The 19,672-nt window shown below is 33.8% G+C and overlaps 1 protein-coding gene across 1 annotated transcript in view; it reads left to right on the top strand.

The window, feature by feature from the left end:
• Positions 1–19,672, top strand: part of LOC118185722 (glycine dehydrogenase (decarboxylating), mitochondrial) — a 106,495-nt gene that overhangs the window by 36,987 nt on the left and 49,836 nt on the right. Inside the window, exons 3-9 of the mRNA XM_035355625.2 lie at positions 1,294–1,429; positions 3,945–4,109; positions 7,311–7,388; positions 10,882–11,029; positions 11,181–11,377; positions 14,510–14,606; positions 17,813–17,918. Of these exons, the coding sequence (XP_035211516.2) occupies positions 1,294–1,429; positions 3,945–4,109; positions 7,311–7,388; positions 10,882–11,029; positions 11,181–11,377; positions 14,510–14,606; positions 17,813–17,918 (927 nt within the window). The remainder of the gene's footprint in view (positions 1–1,293; positions 1,430–3,944; positions 4,110–7,310; positions 7,389–10,881; positions 11,030–11,180; positions 11,378–14,509; positions 14,607–17,812; positions 17,919–19,672) is intronic.

Below are 19,672 nucleotides of genomic sequence, written 5' to 3' on the forward strand. Positions count from 1 at the left end.
CGCACTTTTATAATGCCGAAAATAAATGCAACACTTCACCCATTGTCAGTAACTCGACCTATTTATGTGGGAGGCAATTTTATCAAAATTGAAATTGATCTTCATTCGAGGTATATTTACTTATCTTTCCTTTTTTTTTTTTTTAGATGATGTAAAAGAGAATGTTCTTTATCTCCATGTCCTCTCATTTTAGGATAGCTGCGGACTTATTTATTACATATGTTGAGGGCAATTTTGTTGCCATTGTTCTTTTTATATATTTTAAGATGCTACCGTTAATTCTGAGTATCTGAAGACCTGGCTCCATTCGGTCGCTGATCCTTTCAGTACAAGAGATAGCTCTAGGAACAAAATTTGACCTGGACTTAGTCTTGAAACTTAGGGACTAAACTCTATAGACACGTAGACAGCGCTTCGGGCTTCTTTGCATTTTTATATGAAAAATAATAAATTTCTATATTTGCGAACTATTCGCAGCTTTGAATTTAACATTCAGTCGAACTTCCATTTTTGGTTAATTTTCCAGTACGCAGGCGCCAATAAGCAACTCACGTATGCGTAGTGTAGGTGAATATCTGTTGATTTACACGTTTTATATTTGGCCGTTATATGTAAATATCGGCCCTATAAATTTTTGTTCCGGCGTATTTTTTTTTCTTGTCTATAAATTTCTTGTTTTTTTATTATTATTTACCAATGAAACAATTCCTGTGATGCATAAAGATAGACAAATGAACATTTTTCACTAATTCACGAAGTCGCCACTGCCCGTGGCGAATAATCAGAAATTAACCTTTAAATTGTTTATAAGAGCCAATTAAATAGTGTTTTCATCTATTTATTAGTAGCTAATAAGTAGTGAAACAGTAATTTAATTATGAAGAATTCTGTTTTTATATTTTAAATGTGTTGATTAAATAAATGCAGAAATCTATTTCAAATGATCTAAATAAGATTTGTGTAGCCAACCTCGTTCCTTTCCTTAATTTGGATAAATGAGCTTTTGATCTGAACTTGTAAAAGTGACTTGAATGCACTATATGCTGCAAGAAAGAGGCAACGCACATGAGGTTTTATATGAAACAAACTCAAGTGTTCGGAGCCTATAATTTTGATGAATATAATACATTTTAATGAATATAAAAAATATCTTTAAATTAGAATATATCAAACAAGGGCTTTAAAATCTAGTCGTTGTTACAAGCAAAAAATTGAGAAATCAATCATAAAAGTATTGAGAAATGAGAGTTTCAAGATACTGAATTAAAGTATTTAAATGAAACTATTTTTCAGGTGAACATGAATTGCTTCAGTACTTAAAGGAGATTGCGGACAAAAACCACCTTTGGAGATCCTATATTGGACTGGGATATTATAACTGTCTTGTACCACATTGCATTTTGAGAAATATATTTGAAAATCCAGGATGGTAAGATTCTTTTTTTTTATTTTTTTTTTTTATTAACTGTTGAAATGCATTAACTCTGAAATATATTAATCACTAATATTCCTACATTTTTCGTTTTTTAATATTAATACACAAGTTGATATTTTTGAATAAATAAAAATAATAAAAAAAAAATAAAAAATGAATAAAAATATTTAACTGTTTCTGTAACATGTAGCAAAGCAATATAAAATGATGATGGCTAAAATTTAGGCATTAGTTTAGCTTTAGAAAGCAAATCCGAAAACTTTAACTTCCTTTATGTAAGAGTAATCATAGTTATATACAGTAATAAATTTGAGCTTGGAATACATGAAAATTTTAATGCATAATTCGGATTTTCTGTATAAAAGTGTTAAAAATTTTCCCTTAAAGCTGTAATAAAAGTGTGTATCATATATTGTAAAAGTTGGTAAAAATACGCCAGCAGTTTAATGGAGAACAAAAAAACTGCTGTTACTTTGGTTCCGTTGCTATTAAATCGCTTTCAGATTTGAGAAATGGATCTTAACATTGTATTCAAAATTAAATTCCTTGGAATGGATTTCGTACACTTTCTTTTCTTCCAGTTAAACGAACGAAGGATTAGTTATTAGTTTAATATAGCTTTCGTCCATGGGAGTGTAATCTGAATGGTATATTTAGATTTGTATAAATTACACATACTTTCTTAATGTGAACTATACCTAACCCTTTTTTTATAAAAAGTTAAATTTGTTCGCACGCCCGCGTCTATCCATCTATCCAGCCAGCCATCCATCTGGATTTGATTCTAAATGTCTTATTTTTTCTTCGGCTTTGACACACTGTCAGTCTAAATCCAAAGGAAGAGGGAATTTATCATGTAAAACCACAAGTCAAACAGTCGGTTAACCACTGGACAATTCTACACAGCTTTCTTTTGGTTTAAACTGAATTCGAGATCATCTCAACTGTAATCCACAGCAGTTGAATGTTGTGCTCTCTACGGTCGAGTCACGGCTCTGTCTACAGACTGTATCAGTTATTGCTCTGGAGAATGCCTGACACACGTTTTTATACCAGTAATATCCTCGAAATGCAGGCATTAAGAAACGGTAACTGGATACTTTGGCGAGATTGCTGTAGGCAGACTGATTGATTTTAGCACTTATTCTTACGATACTGTGGCTGCAATAAGGGTTAGAGGCCAGATCCTTGTTGAATATGTTGTCATATTTCTTTCAACTATGCCTTTGCTGTAAGCGATAACGCACGATTTCGCAGGACTCGTATTTTTATCCAATACACAAAATAGGAAACACTGCTTCGTATGGAATGGAATTTGCGGTACCTGACTTGATTCCCATCCGCATGCATGAGATATATTTCAAGGACTTTTAATTTCTCTCCCAGATCTCGCCCTGGGGATCTTTACGAGATAAGAATACGTATGATTCGTGAACGAGCAGAAATGTACCACACTACTATTGATAATCTTATTCTCGGAGTGGCCTAAATCGAAGCTATCAAAAGTATAGATTCAGCGCAGGCGATCTCACTGTGTATTGACAGAATTCGACCAGTGAAACGTTTTGCTGTTCAAAATCGTATGTTTTTTTTTTTTTTGACGCTAGTGTCTTTTTTTAACCTTATTATCCGTGAAAGTTTTAATGACCTCAAATAAACGTCTTTTAATCCGCTTTTTCAACATCTTTATTTAAACTTTAGATATAAGTATATTTGTGTGTATTTAAACTTTAGATATAAGTAATCGAATTGTTTTTTCGTCTGAATACTAAAACATTAGAGGCTAGGCGGCGCAGTAGCTAGCGCATCGCGCAGCAGCACCACAGGTCCGGGGTTCGAACCCCGGGCTGGGCAAGATCGACTCAACCTTTCATCCCTTGGGTCGATAAAATGAGTACCAAGTTTGCTTGGCGACTAAACTTGCGACCAAGCTGACCACTTGTTCAGCCCATATGCTTACGCACCCCGGGGTCCACGGTCAAGAAAGCAGATTTCGGGCACTGCATTGCCTTCGCCCATTAGGGCTGTTTGCGCCACTGAAATTAGTTTAGTTTAGTTTACTAAAACATTAACGTTATTTTGCTAGATATGAAGAGAAACTGATTTTGTTTTGCTTGACGAATAAAATAATATTGTAGTGCGTTAAATTAGCTTATTATGTTCGAGAATGATAATAATTTCTACAACTGAACAGGAAGCCAGCGCTTTTCCTTGAAACGCAAGTAGCCAGTTAAAGCTGAAATTATCGCCAGTTTAATATTGAATTTTGCTGCTTATCAAGCTTATTCATTTCTAAGTTTAATTTTCAAATGTCTGTGGATAATATTTATCGTTTTTAGTTTATCTTATTGCCTGCTAAGAACATTTACTCAATTTCATATTTTTCAGAAAATATAATTTAGAGTAAACACAATTTTGGATTCAGTATCTAAAATGTATAGAAAATTATCTCACATATGTATTCAGAGGTAATATCTTAAAAAGAATTCTGCTTTTATTTTGTGTTCAGGACAACACAATACACACCATACCAAGCCGAAATTGCTCAAGGGCGTTTAGAAAGCCTTCTGAATTATCAGACAATGGTAGCAGACCTTACAGGATTGGATATTGCAAATGCATCCTTACTTGATGAGGGAACAGCTGCAGCAGAAGCAATGGCTTTGAGCATTAGGTTTGTTAATTTTTAAGTAAGAGTTTATATTCAATCAAGTTTGTTAATATGTTTTAATAATAAACTTGAAATTCTAAGTTAATGTTGGAAGTGAGGAACCTAGGAACTGATAAGCGAATAATCGCTAGAGTTCGGTGACAAGAAACAACAAGACAGAAAGCTAACTAACCCTTTATTATTCCAATAAGATTTAACAAAACTCCGCCTGGGAGTGTACACACAAAGCCCGCACTTGGACTTGAACTTAAAAGACTAAGAATTAAACTAAAACTAAGATTAACTAAAGAAATATAGCCAAAGCTATCAAGGTACAATGAGAGTTGGCCCCTTAACCTATTTTACTATGAAGCTTAGCAAGGGCCTGAGTACGGCCGAGCGGATAACAGCTTTGAGAGAGCGGCCAAAAAGGCAGACGCGCGTAGTTCAGAAACTCTGTTTCTCTCTCTGTCTCGGTAAGTAACTTCGTGGTTTAAATACCGCTCCTTCTCATTAAATATTCAGCAAATTCCAAAACTACGTTCTTGCCGGAAGTAGTAAGTTGAAGTTAAGAATTTGACAGGAAAGGAACTTTAATTTAAAATTTAACTCTTAATAAAATTAACATAATCCTTACACGTTTATTCCAAGCATTCCACCAAACTATGTCCAGCAAATATAAATTTTACATTTTCTACTTTCCATTTAAACATTTTCTCTTATATTTAATTTTATGTCCTACTTTTAAAGCATATTCATGTTACATTTCTAATTTCTCTTTTCCAAAAAGCAAAAACAGACTTACACAAGTTTCTTTTTTTGTAAGATTTCAACTGAATCAAATTCAGGAATAACAAATTTTCATATCACAAAGGCTTCTTAAACCAATACATTTCCATTTTCGCCCAGTTCAGTTTAAATACATACGAAAAAATATTTCATTTCTTATTATGTTACAGACATTAGTGAGAATACACTTTTTTATTCATCAGAAGGATTTATTTATTTACTAACACAGATTCTGCAATCTTTCAAATAGTTTACAAAAAAAGTTCTTGGATTTTCTTGTACATACACTTCCAACCATTAAACATGCGAGAAAACTTGATTTTCATTTTATGAAAACATCACACGGATTCCCAACATAATGCCAACACTCTTAACAGAGCCTCTAAACATTACTGGTGAGTGAGTGTGTGATTATGGCAAAGCCTCGAGGGCTATATGCCTAATAGGAGGGATGCCTTCGTGGAGGACTTTCTAGGGGAAACTGGCTCGTATGCACGTTACACATGGGGAAAACCACGAAAACGCCTATGTAGCCAGCCCGTTCGCGGGATTCGAACCTCGCACCGAACTACCAGCGTTCAGCGACTTTACCGCTCGGCCGCTGGTGGGCTCTAAACATTACTATATTTAAACTTATCAGAGCCCCGACTTTCTTAACGAGCCACAGGGAAATTGATTCACTTTTAACTGCATTTGTTTCTTTACAGACATGTACATGAAAACCCACATTTAATTCTTTAGCGTGTATTTTCCTATATCACAAATAAAATTTCGAACGTAATTTCTTAAATAATTTCATGCTGCACGAAGTTTACGTATTTGTGATGTCATTGTCTATTCGCAAATTTTTTGAGAGTGCTTCTCGGTACGTCTTTAGACACTTCGAAACTATTTTATCTTTGCTATTGGTATACGTCAATAAATTCTCGATAAATGTTCTGTTTATTTTCAGCTTATGAGTTATTTAAATGCTTAATATATTTGTAGATCGTTTATGTTGATATTTGTGATAAATTTCTTGAGTGTTTTTGAAAAAAGTATTTATTTTATTGCGCGAATGAAACTGATATTTTCTTAAAATTTTATTATTCTGAGTATTAGTAAATTATGACAGAATGCCAGATTTATTCTCATTTTTCGGCATACATATGAATTTCAGTATTTCATATCTTTCAATTTTTCCTATCAGTAATAAATGCAGGATATGCAGACATGAAAATTAAAAATCTTCAGGTAAAAAATGAAGCTATTCAGATCTAGGAATGATAGATTATTGAGTATGATGTGTAAATATTCTTCAAATTAAGCTTATTTTGGAATTACGTAGCATATGAGATGCAAATTTACAGGTAGAAAAATAATGAAGAACAAAGTTTCTACAAAATGTGGACTGTAATTATCCAAAATTAATTATATTGCAGTTCTCAATAAAAGATAATTAAAAAAAAAGAAAACATGCAGGCATTCTCCTGAAACTAAGTGGTACCTGATCTTCTTTCTTACAAAAATGTTAAATTATTACAAAAATGTTAGAAGAATTGTAAATTCTACCTAACAGCTATGATCAAATGCACACTCAAGAATCTGAATAATATTAACTTGAATAATATTCTGAATAATCTAACTTTTTTAGGTCTGAAGAGCTTTTACTTCCAAGTTTTTAATTTATATCTGCATAGCTTGCATTTATTCCATTCGTCTTCTAATTAAAGGCAGGAAAAAATACAATTAGGTGAAAGGTCCAATAACAGGATTCAAAGAATAAAAACTTGGCGTCACGGTAACATCCGCGTATCCCATACCAGAGGTGGCTGGTTCGACCCCAGCTTTTTAAAATGCGTGCAATTATATAAAATTTATTCATTAAAAACTACTGTATTAAATTAAATAATGGAATCATTTAAAATAATGACTGATAATTAAAAAAGCTCAGATAAATAAAAATAATGGTAGATTAAATAATTAAAAATAATAAAAGAAAAAATTAAAGCTGATGTCATTCGAAGCACACGGTTCGAAGCACAATAAGTCGTTGCCAGAAAGCGAAAATATCATCGTTGCCAAAAAATAAAAACTTTTAAAAAATATTGTCTTTACCATAAAAAATAAAATTATTAAATATGAAGCCATTCAAACATAGCTACGTCACTTCCGGTTGTCGCGTGATCTCAACATGTCGTAGGTTATGCCCCTTTTCTGTGCCGTCACTTCCGCCGCCCAAGTACGGAAATCAATGCACTCTTAAAATATATTGACTTCGGAAAAGGCAACATTAGTAAATTTCTGCATGACAGATCTAGTCTGTAAATGCTGTCTCATTTCAGACATTTAAGAATCTTCCTTTGAAATACATGAAATAAGATATAACAATCCTGAGAGCTTAAGATTGTAAAGAATTCATTATTGTAATAATGAGGCATATTTTTTCTTTTATAGATACGCGAAAAGAAAGAAATTTTATTGTTCTGATAAAGTGCATCCTCAGACTATTGCTGTCGTGGAAACTCGTGCTAGGTAAGAAACATTCACTGTAGCTAAACTATTAGCATATTTTTTCCCAAAGTTGTTTTACAAAAACATCAACTGAAGAAATTATGAAATACAATACAGGCTGATTCAAACCTCTTTGGCAAAACTTTTCAGGAGTGATAAAACACACCTAACAAGCACTCCATCATACAGTGCATAAGCATAACACATGGGGTGAAACTATAGGGGTTAGCAGACATAAGAATGACAAAGGAAAGATTTAGCAGATTACAGTAAAACTTTTATTGAATAAATTACATAAGCTGTTCAGAAAAGCAAATGCTAACGCAAATAAAAATTTCTTAGTTTCATAGTTATTGGCATACATTGGTGAAAGCAAAAGCACTTGGAACAGCAGCATACATGAGGTTTTCATACATGAGGTTTTCAAACGCACCCATAATAATAAGCCCAGGCTTGAGACATTGGGTGATCATTCCGGCCAAGGCTCAAGTCAATTAGTCTATTATCACAGGAAAGTTGCATCCTAGGCATTCAGCTCATCCGCATTAAAACGTGTTGGCGCTCCGTAATTTTGGAACCAGAAAAGTGCTTTAATGTGTGCTGGAATGGAGTTCAGTAATCTAGTAAATATTTATAGTTAAAAAATAGTAGGTATGATCTCCCGTCCGATTGCCCTGGCAAAAGATATGGATCTGTCAAATGGGCATGGGAGTATTGACAAACACTTCTAGTCCAAATGTGAATGTACAGCGTGAAGATTACAGGTTGTCCAGCCGTGAGAATTATGGTAATTAAAAATTCTTTCATATACTTTCGTCATTGAATGATATTTATACAGCAAATTATGGCAAAATAAATGCGAGATTCATAATCAGCATGTGTCAAAGCTTGCACTCTCTGTCCATGGTAAATGAGTAATCATTCATCTTGAAGACTTGAAGATCACCAGACTGTGAACTTACTGTAAGGTACACTTACGGTTTGGGAAATTTATAGTGCTAAATTTTGGAATATCTCTAACCCTACGGCGAATTTCTTTTGTCACACGTCATTTTCTCACATTCCTTGGATGCAAATAGCTGACAAAGAAGCTCCTTTCGCCCAGATATTCGAAAATGCTCTAGGGCTTTACGATCTGGCACCTTTTTTTTTGTAACAAAGCATTCTAGCGCACTCTCTTGGCTTTCTTTGCATTACCATCCGCAGCTCCGCTCATAAAATGCAGGTTCGCTTACTGCTGATTCAAAATTAAAATGCAGCATTCTTCCTGGAGTCCAGAGTAAAAATGACGAGTGCAAAAATCAGGTCACAAAAGTTCGCTGCTTGAGTTATGCCTATGTATTTTATACTGAAAAAAATTTTTTTTCAGATGTGTTAGATCGCCAAATAAAATTTTACACAAGAACTTTGAATCATTCTGTTTAATATTAAAATAATGCTCATGATGCATGTTCATTTTATTAATTGGATTTGGATTTATTAGATTATGGCAAAGCCCACTATGGCTATTTGCCTAACGGGAGGGAGGATTTCATGAAGAGATTTCTGAGGAAAACTGGGTAGTATTCACGTTATATATGTAAGAAACCAGTCAACTTTTTCCCCGGGACTCGAATTCGTATCGAATTACCAGTGTTCAGCAGTCCTATTCGCTCGACAACTGCTGGGCACATTCTACGAATTACGATTTTGTGTTTCCTAAATGTATATTAAAACACGTTATCTTAAAAAAAGCGTTAAAATTGAAGTCTTAGCAATATATTCGAGCCTTGCTTTCCCCTGAATAATAAGAAAGTAAAATTCCCTTTTATCAGGTTTAGAAATATTAATCTCTCTAACTGAAATGTAACAATATTAATCTATTTAATAGAAGTCGGGCAAAATTGCTTATCTTCCTTATAATTCAATTACAATGAGTAGCCGCTTTGTTATGACCACATGACAGTTTTAAGCAAATTAGCTACTGCGTCATAAAGCTGTCTCTAGAGAGCTACGCAAGTAATTAAACGTAAAGTTTAGCTCCTGAGGCAGAAGTATATATGAATTGTTTGCGAACATATGGGAAAAACATGATTTGACGGACTTTAAACATGGGATGATTGAAGGAGCTCAGATGAATTGAAGGATCAAGTATCAGCTAAACTGCAGCACTTTTTATATGTTCAAGAGCAGCTGTAGTTAAAGACTGGTCTATCAGGCAAAAAACTGGGTCTCAACCTGCAACCTGAGGTGATTACCGACTGGCAAATGATCGGGCGGAAAGGATAGTCTCCAGACTTATAAAAGACAACAAAAGGGTAATAGTGAAGCAAATTGCAGCAGATATTAATTAAGGATGATCATAATTACTCCTAATGCACTATTTGTCATACATGGTATATGCAGGCCGAAGATCAGTTCCAACACCGTTAAGGTGTACGACTGAAAGATAAAATGCTTCAAAGTCATTCAGGAAAACAGAGATTGCACATTGGATAGTTGAAGCATATGTTCCAATGAATTCCGTTAAGTTACACTATAAAAATAGATGGACGAGTGAGAATTTGACATAAACATCACGAAAGCATGGTCTCTTTCTAAGCGAATTGCTGCAGCCATATGGCTGATGGAGGCAATATGATAGTTTCGGAAATGGTTTTCTGCCATGCTTTGTACCTTCTAACGTCTGAATAAGCTATCATTTATAAACGTCTTTGGTGACCAAGTACATCCTGTTATTTTGATGGTTTATATCACTGGTGATTGCTGCTTTCAGCAAGAAAATGCGTCCTGTCATAGTGCTGTTTTCATACAGGATTGATTTGAGGATTATGAACGAAAGTTTACTTTGCTTATGTGCCCCCCACAGTTCCCATATCTCATTTCAATTGAGCATTTATCGGATGAGGTTGAAAAAGCCATGAGATGTCTAGATTCATTCGTCAAGCATGGTCTCAATTTTACACACCCCCTGTTAACATCTTCCAGACTCCCTGCAAAGAAGAATTAAAAGTGTATTAAGGGCAAAAGCTGACCAAGGGAAATATCGGCAGTGTGGTCATAATAAAGTGGCGACTTAGTGTGTAATCCAAGTGTCAGAAAAGTTCAAAATAGGTCTAAGCTCGTAAAGCACTTTTTGTAGTTTTTCTCTTTGTATTAGTTATATTCGTTCTAAAAGCTTTTTAATTTGAGTCAGTACCGGTCAAGTTCATACAGTTAACTATAATATTTAATGCAAATTACAATTCTTTACGTGTAATAATTTTTATCTTGGTTTGTTTGACAAATTCCCTTAAGTGGGGAGGAGGCTGTATTTCGAAACAAAAGTAAACTTGCATATGGCGCATTATAATCTAGTTAGGTTATACGCCATAAAAGAATCAAAGGCATGTAATTATGTATTGAAGAATTTTAGCTTATATTGCATGAAACCGATTAGTTGCCTATCATAAATGAATGTATAAATTTATCATAAATAAAATATTGAAGTATCAATAATAAATAAAAAAAAGCTTTATTCATGATTATTTTTCAGTGCGATGGGTGTGAGAATAATCGTTACTGACTTTAAAAATGTTGATCTGACGAAGAAGGATCACTCTGGTGTGCTTTTTCAATATCCAGATACTGAGGGGAATGTCTTAGATTTTACTGACTTAACTACTCAATGTCACAAAGGTGGTGTAAGTATCCATATTTATGTTGTGCATTTACTTCCAGACAAAAACTGTGTTTCGTATTTTATAAAATTCATAATTCGAGCAAGTAATACATATTCTTGAAGTTGATATAATTAACTGATACTCAGATTTAATTTGTATCATTCATTCTTAGGGCATTACAGTGTGCGCAACAGATCTTCTTGCCCTTACGGTTTTGAGACCTCCAGGAGAATTTGGAGTCGATGTAGCAGTTGGTACGAGTCAAAGGTTTGGTGTTCATCTGAACTACGGTGGGCCACATGCCGGTTTTTTCGCAGTCAAGAGCAAATTCACACGTCTTGTACCAGGAAGAATGGTTGGCGTAACAAAGTAAAATAATTTACTTGTAATTAAATTAAAATTTTTATTGAAGGTTGTATTATCTTGTGGTTTTGGAGTTTCGAATTCGGATATATAATAAAATTTTAAATGCTGGTTGATAAAATTTGTAATTTGTTCTTATCTATATGAATAACTCTTTTTTCTATTAAGAACTTATAAATTTCCGCAGTAATATATATATATATATATATATATATATATATATATGTATGTGTGTACGTGTATATGCGTTTGTGCATGAGCTCTCGCGCGCGTATGTGTGTAACAGAGGAAACATTCTAACAGAAACACATTGAGTTTTCTTACAGGTTTTGTTATATAAAAATTCAAAATTGAAATAAAATTTTCCTCGTGGTATAGCTTTTGTAAAGCTTTCTATGAGTATTTAATTAAAAATAATGCTCTAGAAAACCTACTATAATCAAAATAAGAATTTTACATTCTATTTATATTCTTTCCAAGAAAGACGCAATTTGTGGAAAAGAGAAAAATGTCTGAATGCGAAGAAAGCTGGTATGTGTAGTGCAGATGAATTGGAAATGGCTGGGAGTGCGGAAAGAAAGAAATTGCATACCATTCTAGGGAACTTCTTATTTGGATAGAACAATGATAAAAAGCACCTCATAAAACAATTCGTTATATTACTAAATTTTGCGTTGACACACTAATTTGAAAACATTAAGAAGGGGGCAAGTTTTCACATATAACGTTGCGCAGCAGTATTTTAAATCTGTACAAAGTTAACATAACTTCATTGAAATATAAAACTGAAACAAATGAAGAACGACTACCAAGAAAGGAATCTGATAGATGCAAAATATCTTCATTCAAAAATGTGTTAGAGTACACTAGGATACAAAACAAAAACTCCCATGTGACAGCCTGCAGGCACGAAAAATGCAATCAGCAGATAATACGACCACTCCTGTTTGCAGTCCATTTGGTACTATCTGCTCATGCTGAGTTAGAGGTTGTCGATGAGTTCTTGAGATATCACGGCCCACTCGTTTGTATCTCCGATAGCAAATGCAGAATCATATCTAGCAGCTGGCGTCCTGCTGTCAGATATGTCTCGAGAAGGCCTTGCGCATGTTCAAATGGAGTTAGGTCCAAGGACTGTTCGAGCCAAACAATGTGGCGAGTATCTTCTTTCTCAAATAGCTCAGTGTCAGACATTGTAAGATGAAAAGTAGCTTTCGTCGTTCACCATGAGAACCTAAAATTCACAGTGCCGTGGAAAATCCAGCTATAAGGAAGGAGAAATTCGGTGCAACAGTGGTCACCATAAAATGAGCATCCTTGGAAAATGGGGAATTTTATTGTTTCCCATATTACTGGCTTTAATTAATTATGGCAAAGATAATTTTGCTTAAGTTCTACTTCAATATTGATTGAGAGCCCTTTTCTATACTCTCGAATGCTTTATATTATTTTTTATAGTAACAACGTATCCATGTTTTAAAGGCATGTAGTCACCCAGAAGAGATAGAGATTAGTGACGAAAGCCCGGTTTTTGAATCCCGAAGAAGGAATGGATGTTTATAAATGTACAGTGCCTGTGCGGCATGAGGGCACTCATAATACAGGGCGAGATGAAAGACCTCTCGAGGTAGGGTAAGAGGAATGGGAGACTCTCGGACCTGTAACCCGAGATGCTCTCCTTCAAAATTCGGGAGGAACTTTCTGAGCAGAACAGGGCAGAGTCGGACTGTCACCTGTGTGGTGATCAAGGCTTATGCCATTGACAAGACGCAATCTTGGTTTCCTTGCCACGATCAAATCGTAGCCTTGTTCTGATTAAATAAGACAAATTTGATCAACAACTGTAATAAAACACAATAAAAATATTTACCTTTTCTTCTGCTCTATAATCAATATGCATACTGATCATGCATTAAAATTAATATCAAAGTCTTAGGAATCTATATTATCTGATTATCTAATATAGTGAAAATTTAGGTACTGAGCTGTAAATGTACCTTCACAGTTGAGTCTCTATAGGCTGTAAATGTTCCCTTTCTAATAAGCGGTGATGAGTCAGAAAATATTTCCTGTATATTTCTTGCAATATGCCGGAAACTTCTTTCACCTTCACCAGACTTGTGTTCCATTCAGAAAAGATTTCCTAATTTTCTTTATTTAAGTGTTTTTGTATTTTCTGTTATTTACTCTTCCTTCAGTTTTATAAACTGAAAGGTTTTAGGCATCTCTTTAGGTTATATTATATATATGTGTAATGAATTTAGACTTGGGAATATATTTAGGCTGTGGAAATGAAACAACATTTTCTCTGGAGAAAGAAAGGGTATCAGCTATCTTGCAGTTAACAGGGTGGTGATGGATGATTGCTAGTAGCTGTAGTAGGGTGGTGATGGATGACAATTATGCTCCATTGTAGATGACTACACTTTTAAAGAATCAGAAGATAAATTTTTCTGAGGCATAAATTTATTTTCTGAAGAATGATTTCTTAGAAATATATATTATGAACGCATATGTAAAATATAAAATATGAAACTAAATCATTGAGAAAATTACTAACAATTGGAAAATATACCTTTGAATTTACTTTTTAGGTTTTTATATCGATATATTCTCCTCTTAGGTAACGCATAAAAATTTTTCTGCAGTGCGGCTATCTCGTAGCCAATCAAAATTCAAATGTAAGCAATAGATCCGAAGCTAATAAATAGCTGAGTTACTCTGTGCCAGTTTTCGCCCCTGCTTCGCCTTGTTTGCTGCTGACAACATGAGTATTCTAATCGCTCCGCTTTGTGCATTGTTCTAAAAATGTAATCCATTATATAAAAGTGTCTCCATGAAAATGATATGCAGTGATATGTGAACATGTTTATGCTCAACATGAATGCCCATGAATAAATAAATGTGTTTTAGTCAAGTCTGTTTCCTTTATGTCATTTTGTGAATCTACGCATCAAAGCCTTTCCAAATAATTACAGATAATATCTCATCGTTCCCAGCTATCTTGTAATCTTAAAGTCATCTGCGGGATTATTACACACACATACCCATATACATATATAAGTCATACACATTTAGACATGATTAACATTTTAGTTTGCTAAAGAAGCTTCTGAAAATTAATCTTACTTTTTACAGAGATTCAGCGGGTAATTTGGCTTATCGACTAGCTCTACAAACTCGAGAACAGCATATTCGAAGAGATAAAGCTACAAGCAATATTTGCACGGCTCAGGTAAGAGAAGGTTTCTTTTCATGTGTACAAAAAGTACTTAAACACTTAAATAATGTTTGAACTTATAAAGCTAGAGTTGTGGGAATCGTTTCTTTCCACAGTTAAGTGACTAGGCTGTATCATATGAGACCAAGGAGGTTAGAATAGAAGGAGGGAGGGTTCACAGTTTCCTCCACTATCGGGGAATGAAGCTCCATGGAACAAGCGGCGTCCATGTTTGTAACTTCAAAACATTTGCCATACGGTAGTGAAACGTACGTGTTTCTCATCTGTTAAATGCAGGGATTTTCCAGTAAAAATAGCTTAAATTTATAATGAAATGCTTCGCTATTGTTAGTTTTTTGTTTTAAAGTTATAAAGATGATATCCGTAATTTACTAAGTACAGAAAATCATTAAGAAATAGTTCGAAATCTAAATGATGTTTCTGCATAACTTCAAGAATTTGTATAGGTTTTATTATCAACTTGTTGGGTATACTTTCCAATTGTTTCTTTAAGAAGTGATATTTCTGATTTATTCGCAATATTATTACAATTTATTAAAGAATCACTTAGAATAATTTTTACCTGAAATTAATAGCAGATAATTATCTAAAAAAATGGTAACACGTTGCTTTTTTTAAATGAATGTTTTAAATAGATTTTTTTCATAACCAACAACCTTATATCAACAAGCAAATAAATATTAAAAAAATAAACCAGATTTATGTGAATTCAATGATTTCAGTTTGTGCGCGTTTCATATTTATAAATCTCAAAGAAATTACCTTGAATTAAGCTGAATTACAGAAATGTACCTATATAAATTTTTGGATATATCTTTTCACATGTTCAATTGTGTAAATATTTTACTTACGTTTATCGCAATATTGACCAGAAATTTGTAAGCTTATGCAAAAACATTTTAACAACTGAACAGTTTATCTCGATCAAATGCACAAATTATATTCGTAACAGTTCACAAAACTTAAAAATGAATAATAATTAATGCATAAAGAAAGCGTTGCTTTATTTAACACTTTTACAATTCATAAAAATAGTAACAATTGATTTCTTACTTTTCATGAAAATTATAAAACTATTTACCTAAGCGTTCAAATCATACAGTTTAATTACTAGCACATATCATTGTATGTTAAGGAACGAAGATACCAGCTGTAAGCAAAAACATTAAAATGTATTTAACATGTTTCGATTATTATTATTAAGTCTTATTTTTCACATCTGGAAAGAAAACAACATGACATTGTGATATTTTTCAATATATTTATGAAATTACACACACACACACACACAAAGAAAATCAATACTTACGAGTGAACAGTAATCCCAGGAATATTTTTTGAAAATCTATTTGTGCATCCATATGCAATATAAGCTGACATGCTTCAAAAAAAAAAAAAAAAAAAAAAGTGGAAAAAAATGTTACAATTACAGACTTCCTTGCACAAGTCACAGTGATAACAGTAACATGGCCGCCAAGCTTCAGCGTTTGTGTTGAACCTTCCCTCCTTCTATTCTAACCTCCTTGTATGAGACTGATAATAGCGCCCCTAGAGGCAAATTTAGGAAGTTCGAACTCCCGTCGCGAAAACTATAAAAGATAGCGAAAAAATATAAATAGCAAACTTGTACAGAAGTTAGTAAAATGAATTGACTTCCTCCATACATATTAACTTGAACAGATGGTCTGATATGCATGTTCAACGGTTTTACTACACCAGCATAAATACCTCCATAGTGCCATCGCGAAGAGTAAAATCTTTGAAAAGATTTTATTTCCAAAATAAGTAATGGTTGTATGGTATAGTATTTCCTCGAAATTTAGCACTTAATCGGAAAACGAACCATAACATAATCTTTCAGAATGCTCATAATACAAGCTGTAACAGCCCCCCCCCGCCGAAAAACAAAACTCAAATTGGAACATCAATCAATTCCGAATGGCCTATCGGAGTACAGACTCAAAGCACGTGCGGTTTTAATAACGAATTGCCGTGTTTGTGAAGATTAAGAATCTTCGTAGTTCATTATGCCCCCTGCAAAAGTTGCGTACCACAAGGTTTAGTGCAAAAAGTATACAAAGGTTTTCAGCGTGCTTTTCAACCGTAGTGATCATAAATTTCGATCCCTTTTGAATTTACGTTTTACCCCAAGAAACGTTTGCACTTTCTTACTTTGTGCCAAACTTACAAAATATTGCTGTTAGCTTGGCTACTTAAGAAAGGGGTGAAGAAAGAGCCCATTTTGCTGTTGCATATTAAATACCTATTTCGCGGACTCAATAATGTTTCTCAACAGTTATATAATATAATGGTTTTACAGCATTTTATGCACATAATTGTAGATTTTGTGCTTTCTTTCTGTAGCAGCCTGTGTGCTTTGCCCTATCAAATAAACAACAAAAGAAACAAGCAAACAAACAAATAAAACAAAAAAAAGCAGGAAAGAAGGAAAGGGGGGAAAAACACTCTGTTAGGCTCGTAATACTTTTAGATGAAATATTCTAGTTGTTAGAGGAATTTCTTTGAAATGTTCTTTCACTTTTTTATTTAGTATTTTGAAGATTTTTATGTGCAATTAAAGAACCTTTTTTACATTCGAGTGTATCTTGTTTCAAATTAAATGCCATAAAATCCAATTATCACCTCCCTTCTCTCAAGTCCTTAGCCTCAGGGTCTCCTTTATAGTTAAAGCATTTTTGATGAAGGTTATATTGTTATCTCTGCAAGTACTGCTATAATTAACTCTTTTACAATTAACCTGTTCATTCGACTCTCATCCAAATCCGAATAAAAAATTAATTTATTAAAGTTCTTTATCATTCATTTTCAAAAATAGTATTTTTATACTAGATTTCGAAAATGAACTCGCTTCTAGATATAAATGCAACTCTTACCGTAACGAAACATTTGTTTTAAATAAGCTTCTCTTCATCATGTGATAAAAAAGAGCATTCCTTTAGAAACACAATGTTGAATGAAAGCTTGAATCATTCCTATTTTTCCTATTGATACAAAAATAACAAAATTTATTTTCTGTGCTTAAAAGTTAAATAAAATACATCGAAGTGAAAGTTTAAAGTTTTAACAATCAAGAGCGATAGAATTGTGTTTTGAGAGGAGAGGGGAGGGGGGAAAAGAAATGTTATTTTAAACAACACCTAAGAGAAATATTTTGTATTTGTATTTATTATTATTTCCAGGCACTTCTGGCAAACATTTCGGCTATGTATGCTGTCTATCATGGAGCTGAAGGTTTAATAAACATTGCAACTAAAGTAAACAATGCAACTCTCCTGCTGGCTGAAGGTAAAATTTAAATAAATAAAACACCTAAATTACGAATTAAAAATACCTTTGTTTATAAATATTTATTTTTTTGCATTTAAGTTTAGAATTGGAGTTCGAAAGTAATCTTTAGAAATTATTCTCTTATATGCAAGCATGATTTTATCACTCACTCCTTGCAAACGAATTAAAAAAAAGCTATTATTCCGAGAAAGTTTTGGAAGACTTATAAGTTATTTCTCTCGCCTTCTTAGCGTGCATTCGTGGTGTGGTGGTCTGCACGCTGGGCGCGTATTCCAGAGATCCGTAGTTCGATTCCCGGCGAAGGCGTTGCTCATTTTTTATCACTCCTGCTTTCAAAAAATACCTAATGTCACTACAGTGGCGCCCCCAGTCGCCCTTTAAAAGGGGGAGTATATAAAGTATTTCTCCCACCTTCTTAGAGGGCCTTCGTGGTGTAGCGGTCTGCATGCTGGGCGCGTATTCCAGAGGTCCGTGGTTCGAATTCCGACGACGGAGTTGCTCATTTTTCATTTCTCCTGTTCCCCCAAAAATAATTAATGTCTCTACAGATTGACTTCAAAGTATTTGAAGAGTCTTTAAGAAAATATATTCTACAATAATGCATGAAGTAATCATTGAGTTCCCTTTATATGGAAAAAGATTATACAGAACACCATTTTGTTAGTCTTTGTGCGGACAGACTGCCTAGTGTAGAAGGAAAAGCTTATTAACATCGGTGCTTGCATGTCATATTTTAATCATTTATATATTAATAAAATCAAAACTAGATGATGTTAAACCAAGAGAATATCATTCTTTCTAATAAATATAAACATAATAATCTGATCACAGAAGGGGAGAAAGCATTCAACATCATTAGATATGATTACATTAAACCTTTATTACTTCTAATAGATGATAATTATCACAGAGCTGTTTAACAATTTTTATCTTATTTTTACCTTCTGACATATAATTTATTGATATAAAATACACATGCGTCCAAAACTTAGGTGGAACATCATTATTATGCAAAGTAGTTGTCGTAGAATTCTAGCGAATCAACTTATAAAATATGCGCAGTAGAGAGTCGCTGAATATACACATTTCCAGTTCTTACGTCTAGTGATTACTTGGTAACTCTCGAAAGCAGATGAAAAGGAAATCAGCATTACTGACGAATTACTTTCGTTAAAAATTCTGAGTACGTAAGATTTAATCTACAGGCATGAAATTTTCTAAATGTCTCAAGAACAGGTTGGACGAAACACCAATTATTCATGGTTGGAAGTACAGGTGTAATCCCGTCTCACTAACTATTATGCTCTGCTATAGTTCTAAGCGATTACAGCTCTTACCCTATCACCTTTATTACAGCTCCGATACAGTCCGATATTCTTCCCCACCTCTTTCCTTATCACCAACCATTCGAGAAAATTTTCAGTTCACCGTGTATTTTGAGTGACACCTTGCCACACAGACAACATACACTTACAGCCATCCATGCCTTTTCCATGATTTGACCCCGAGCCCAACGGCAGACCAACCAAGATCCCCATCCACTATACAGGACCAGTTGTGTCAAGAACACCATATCTGTGATTTTACAGGCGGAAAGATTATAAGGAAGAGAAATCACAGTTGCGATAGGGTCGGAATCTAAAAACGAAATGTTTTCTTCAAGTTATAGGTTAATTTTTCAAGTAACTGGAGTGTGTTGCAGAAGCTCTGCAGGAGATCATCTTTGCTCTGTGAGTACCTGAGCAAGATAG

Source organism: Stegodyphus dumicola, chromosome X1 (genome assembly GCF_044657685.1).
Source record: "Stegodyphus dumicola isolate Sdum_Otavi_A_Nest chromosome X1, ASM4465768v1".
NCBI classification, from domain to species: domain Eukaryota; kingdom Metazoa; phylum Arthropoda; class Arachnida; order Araneae; family Eresidae; genus Stegodyphus; species Stegodyphus dumicola.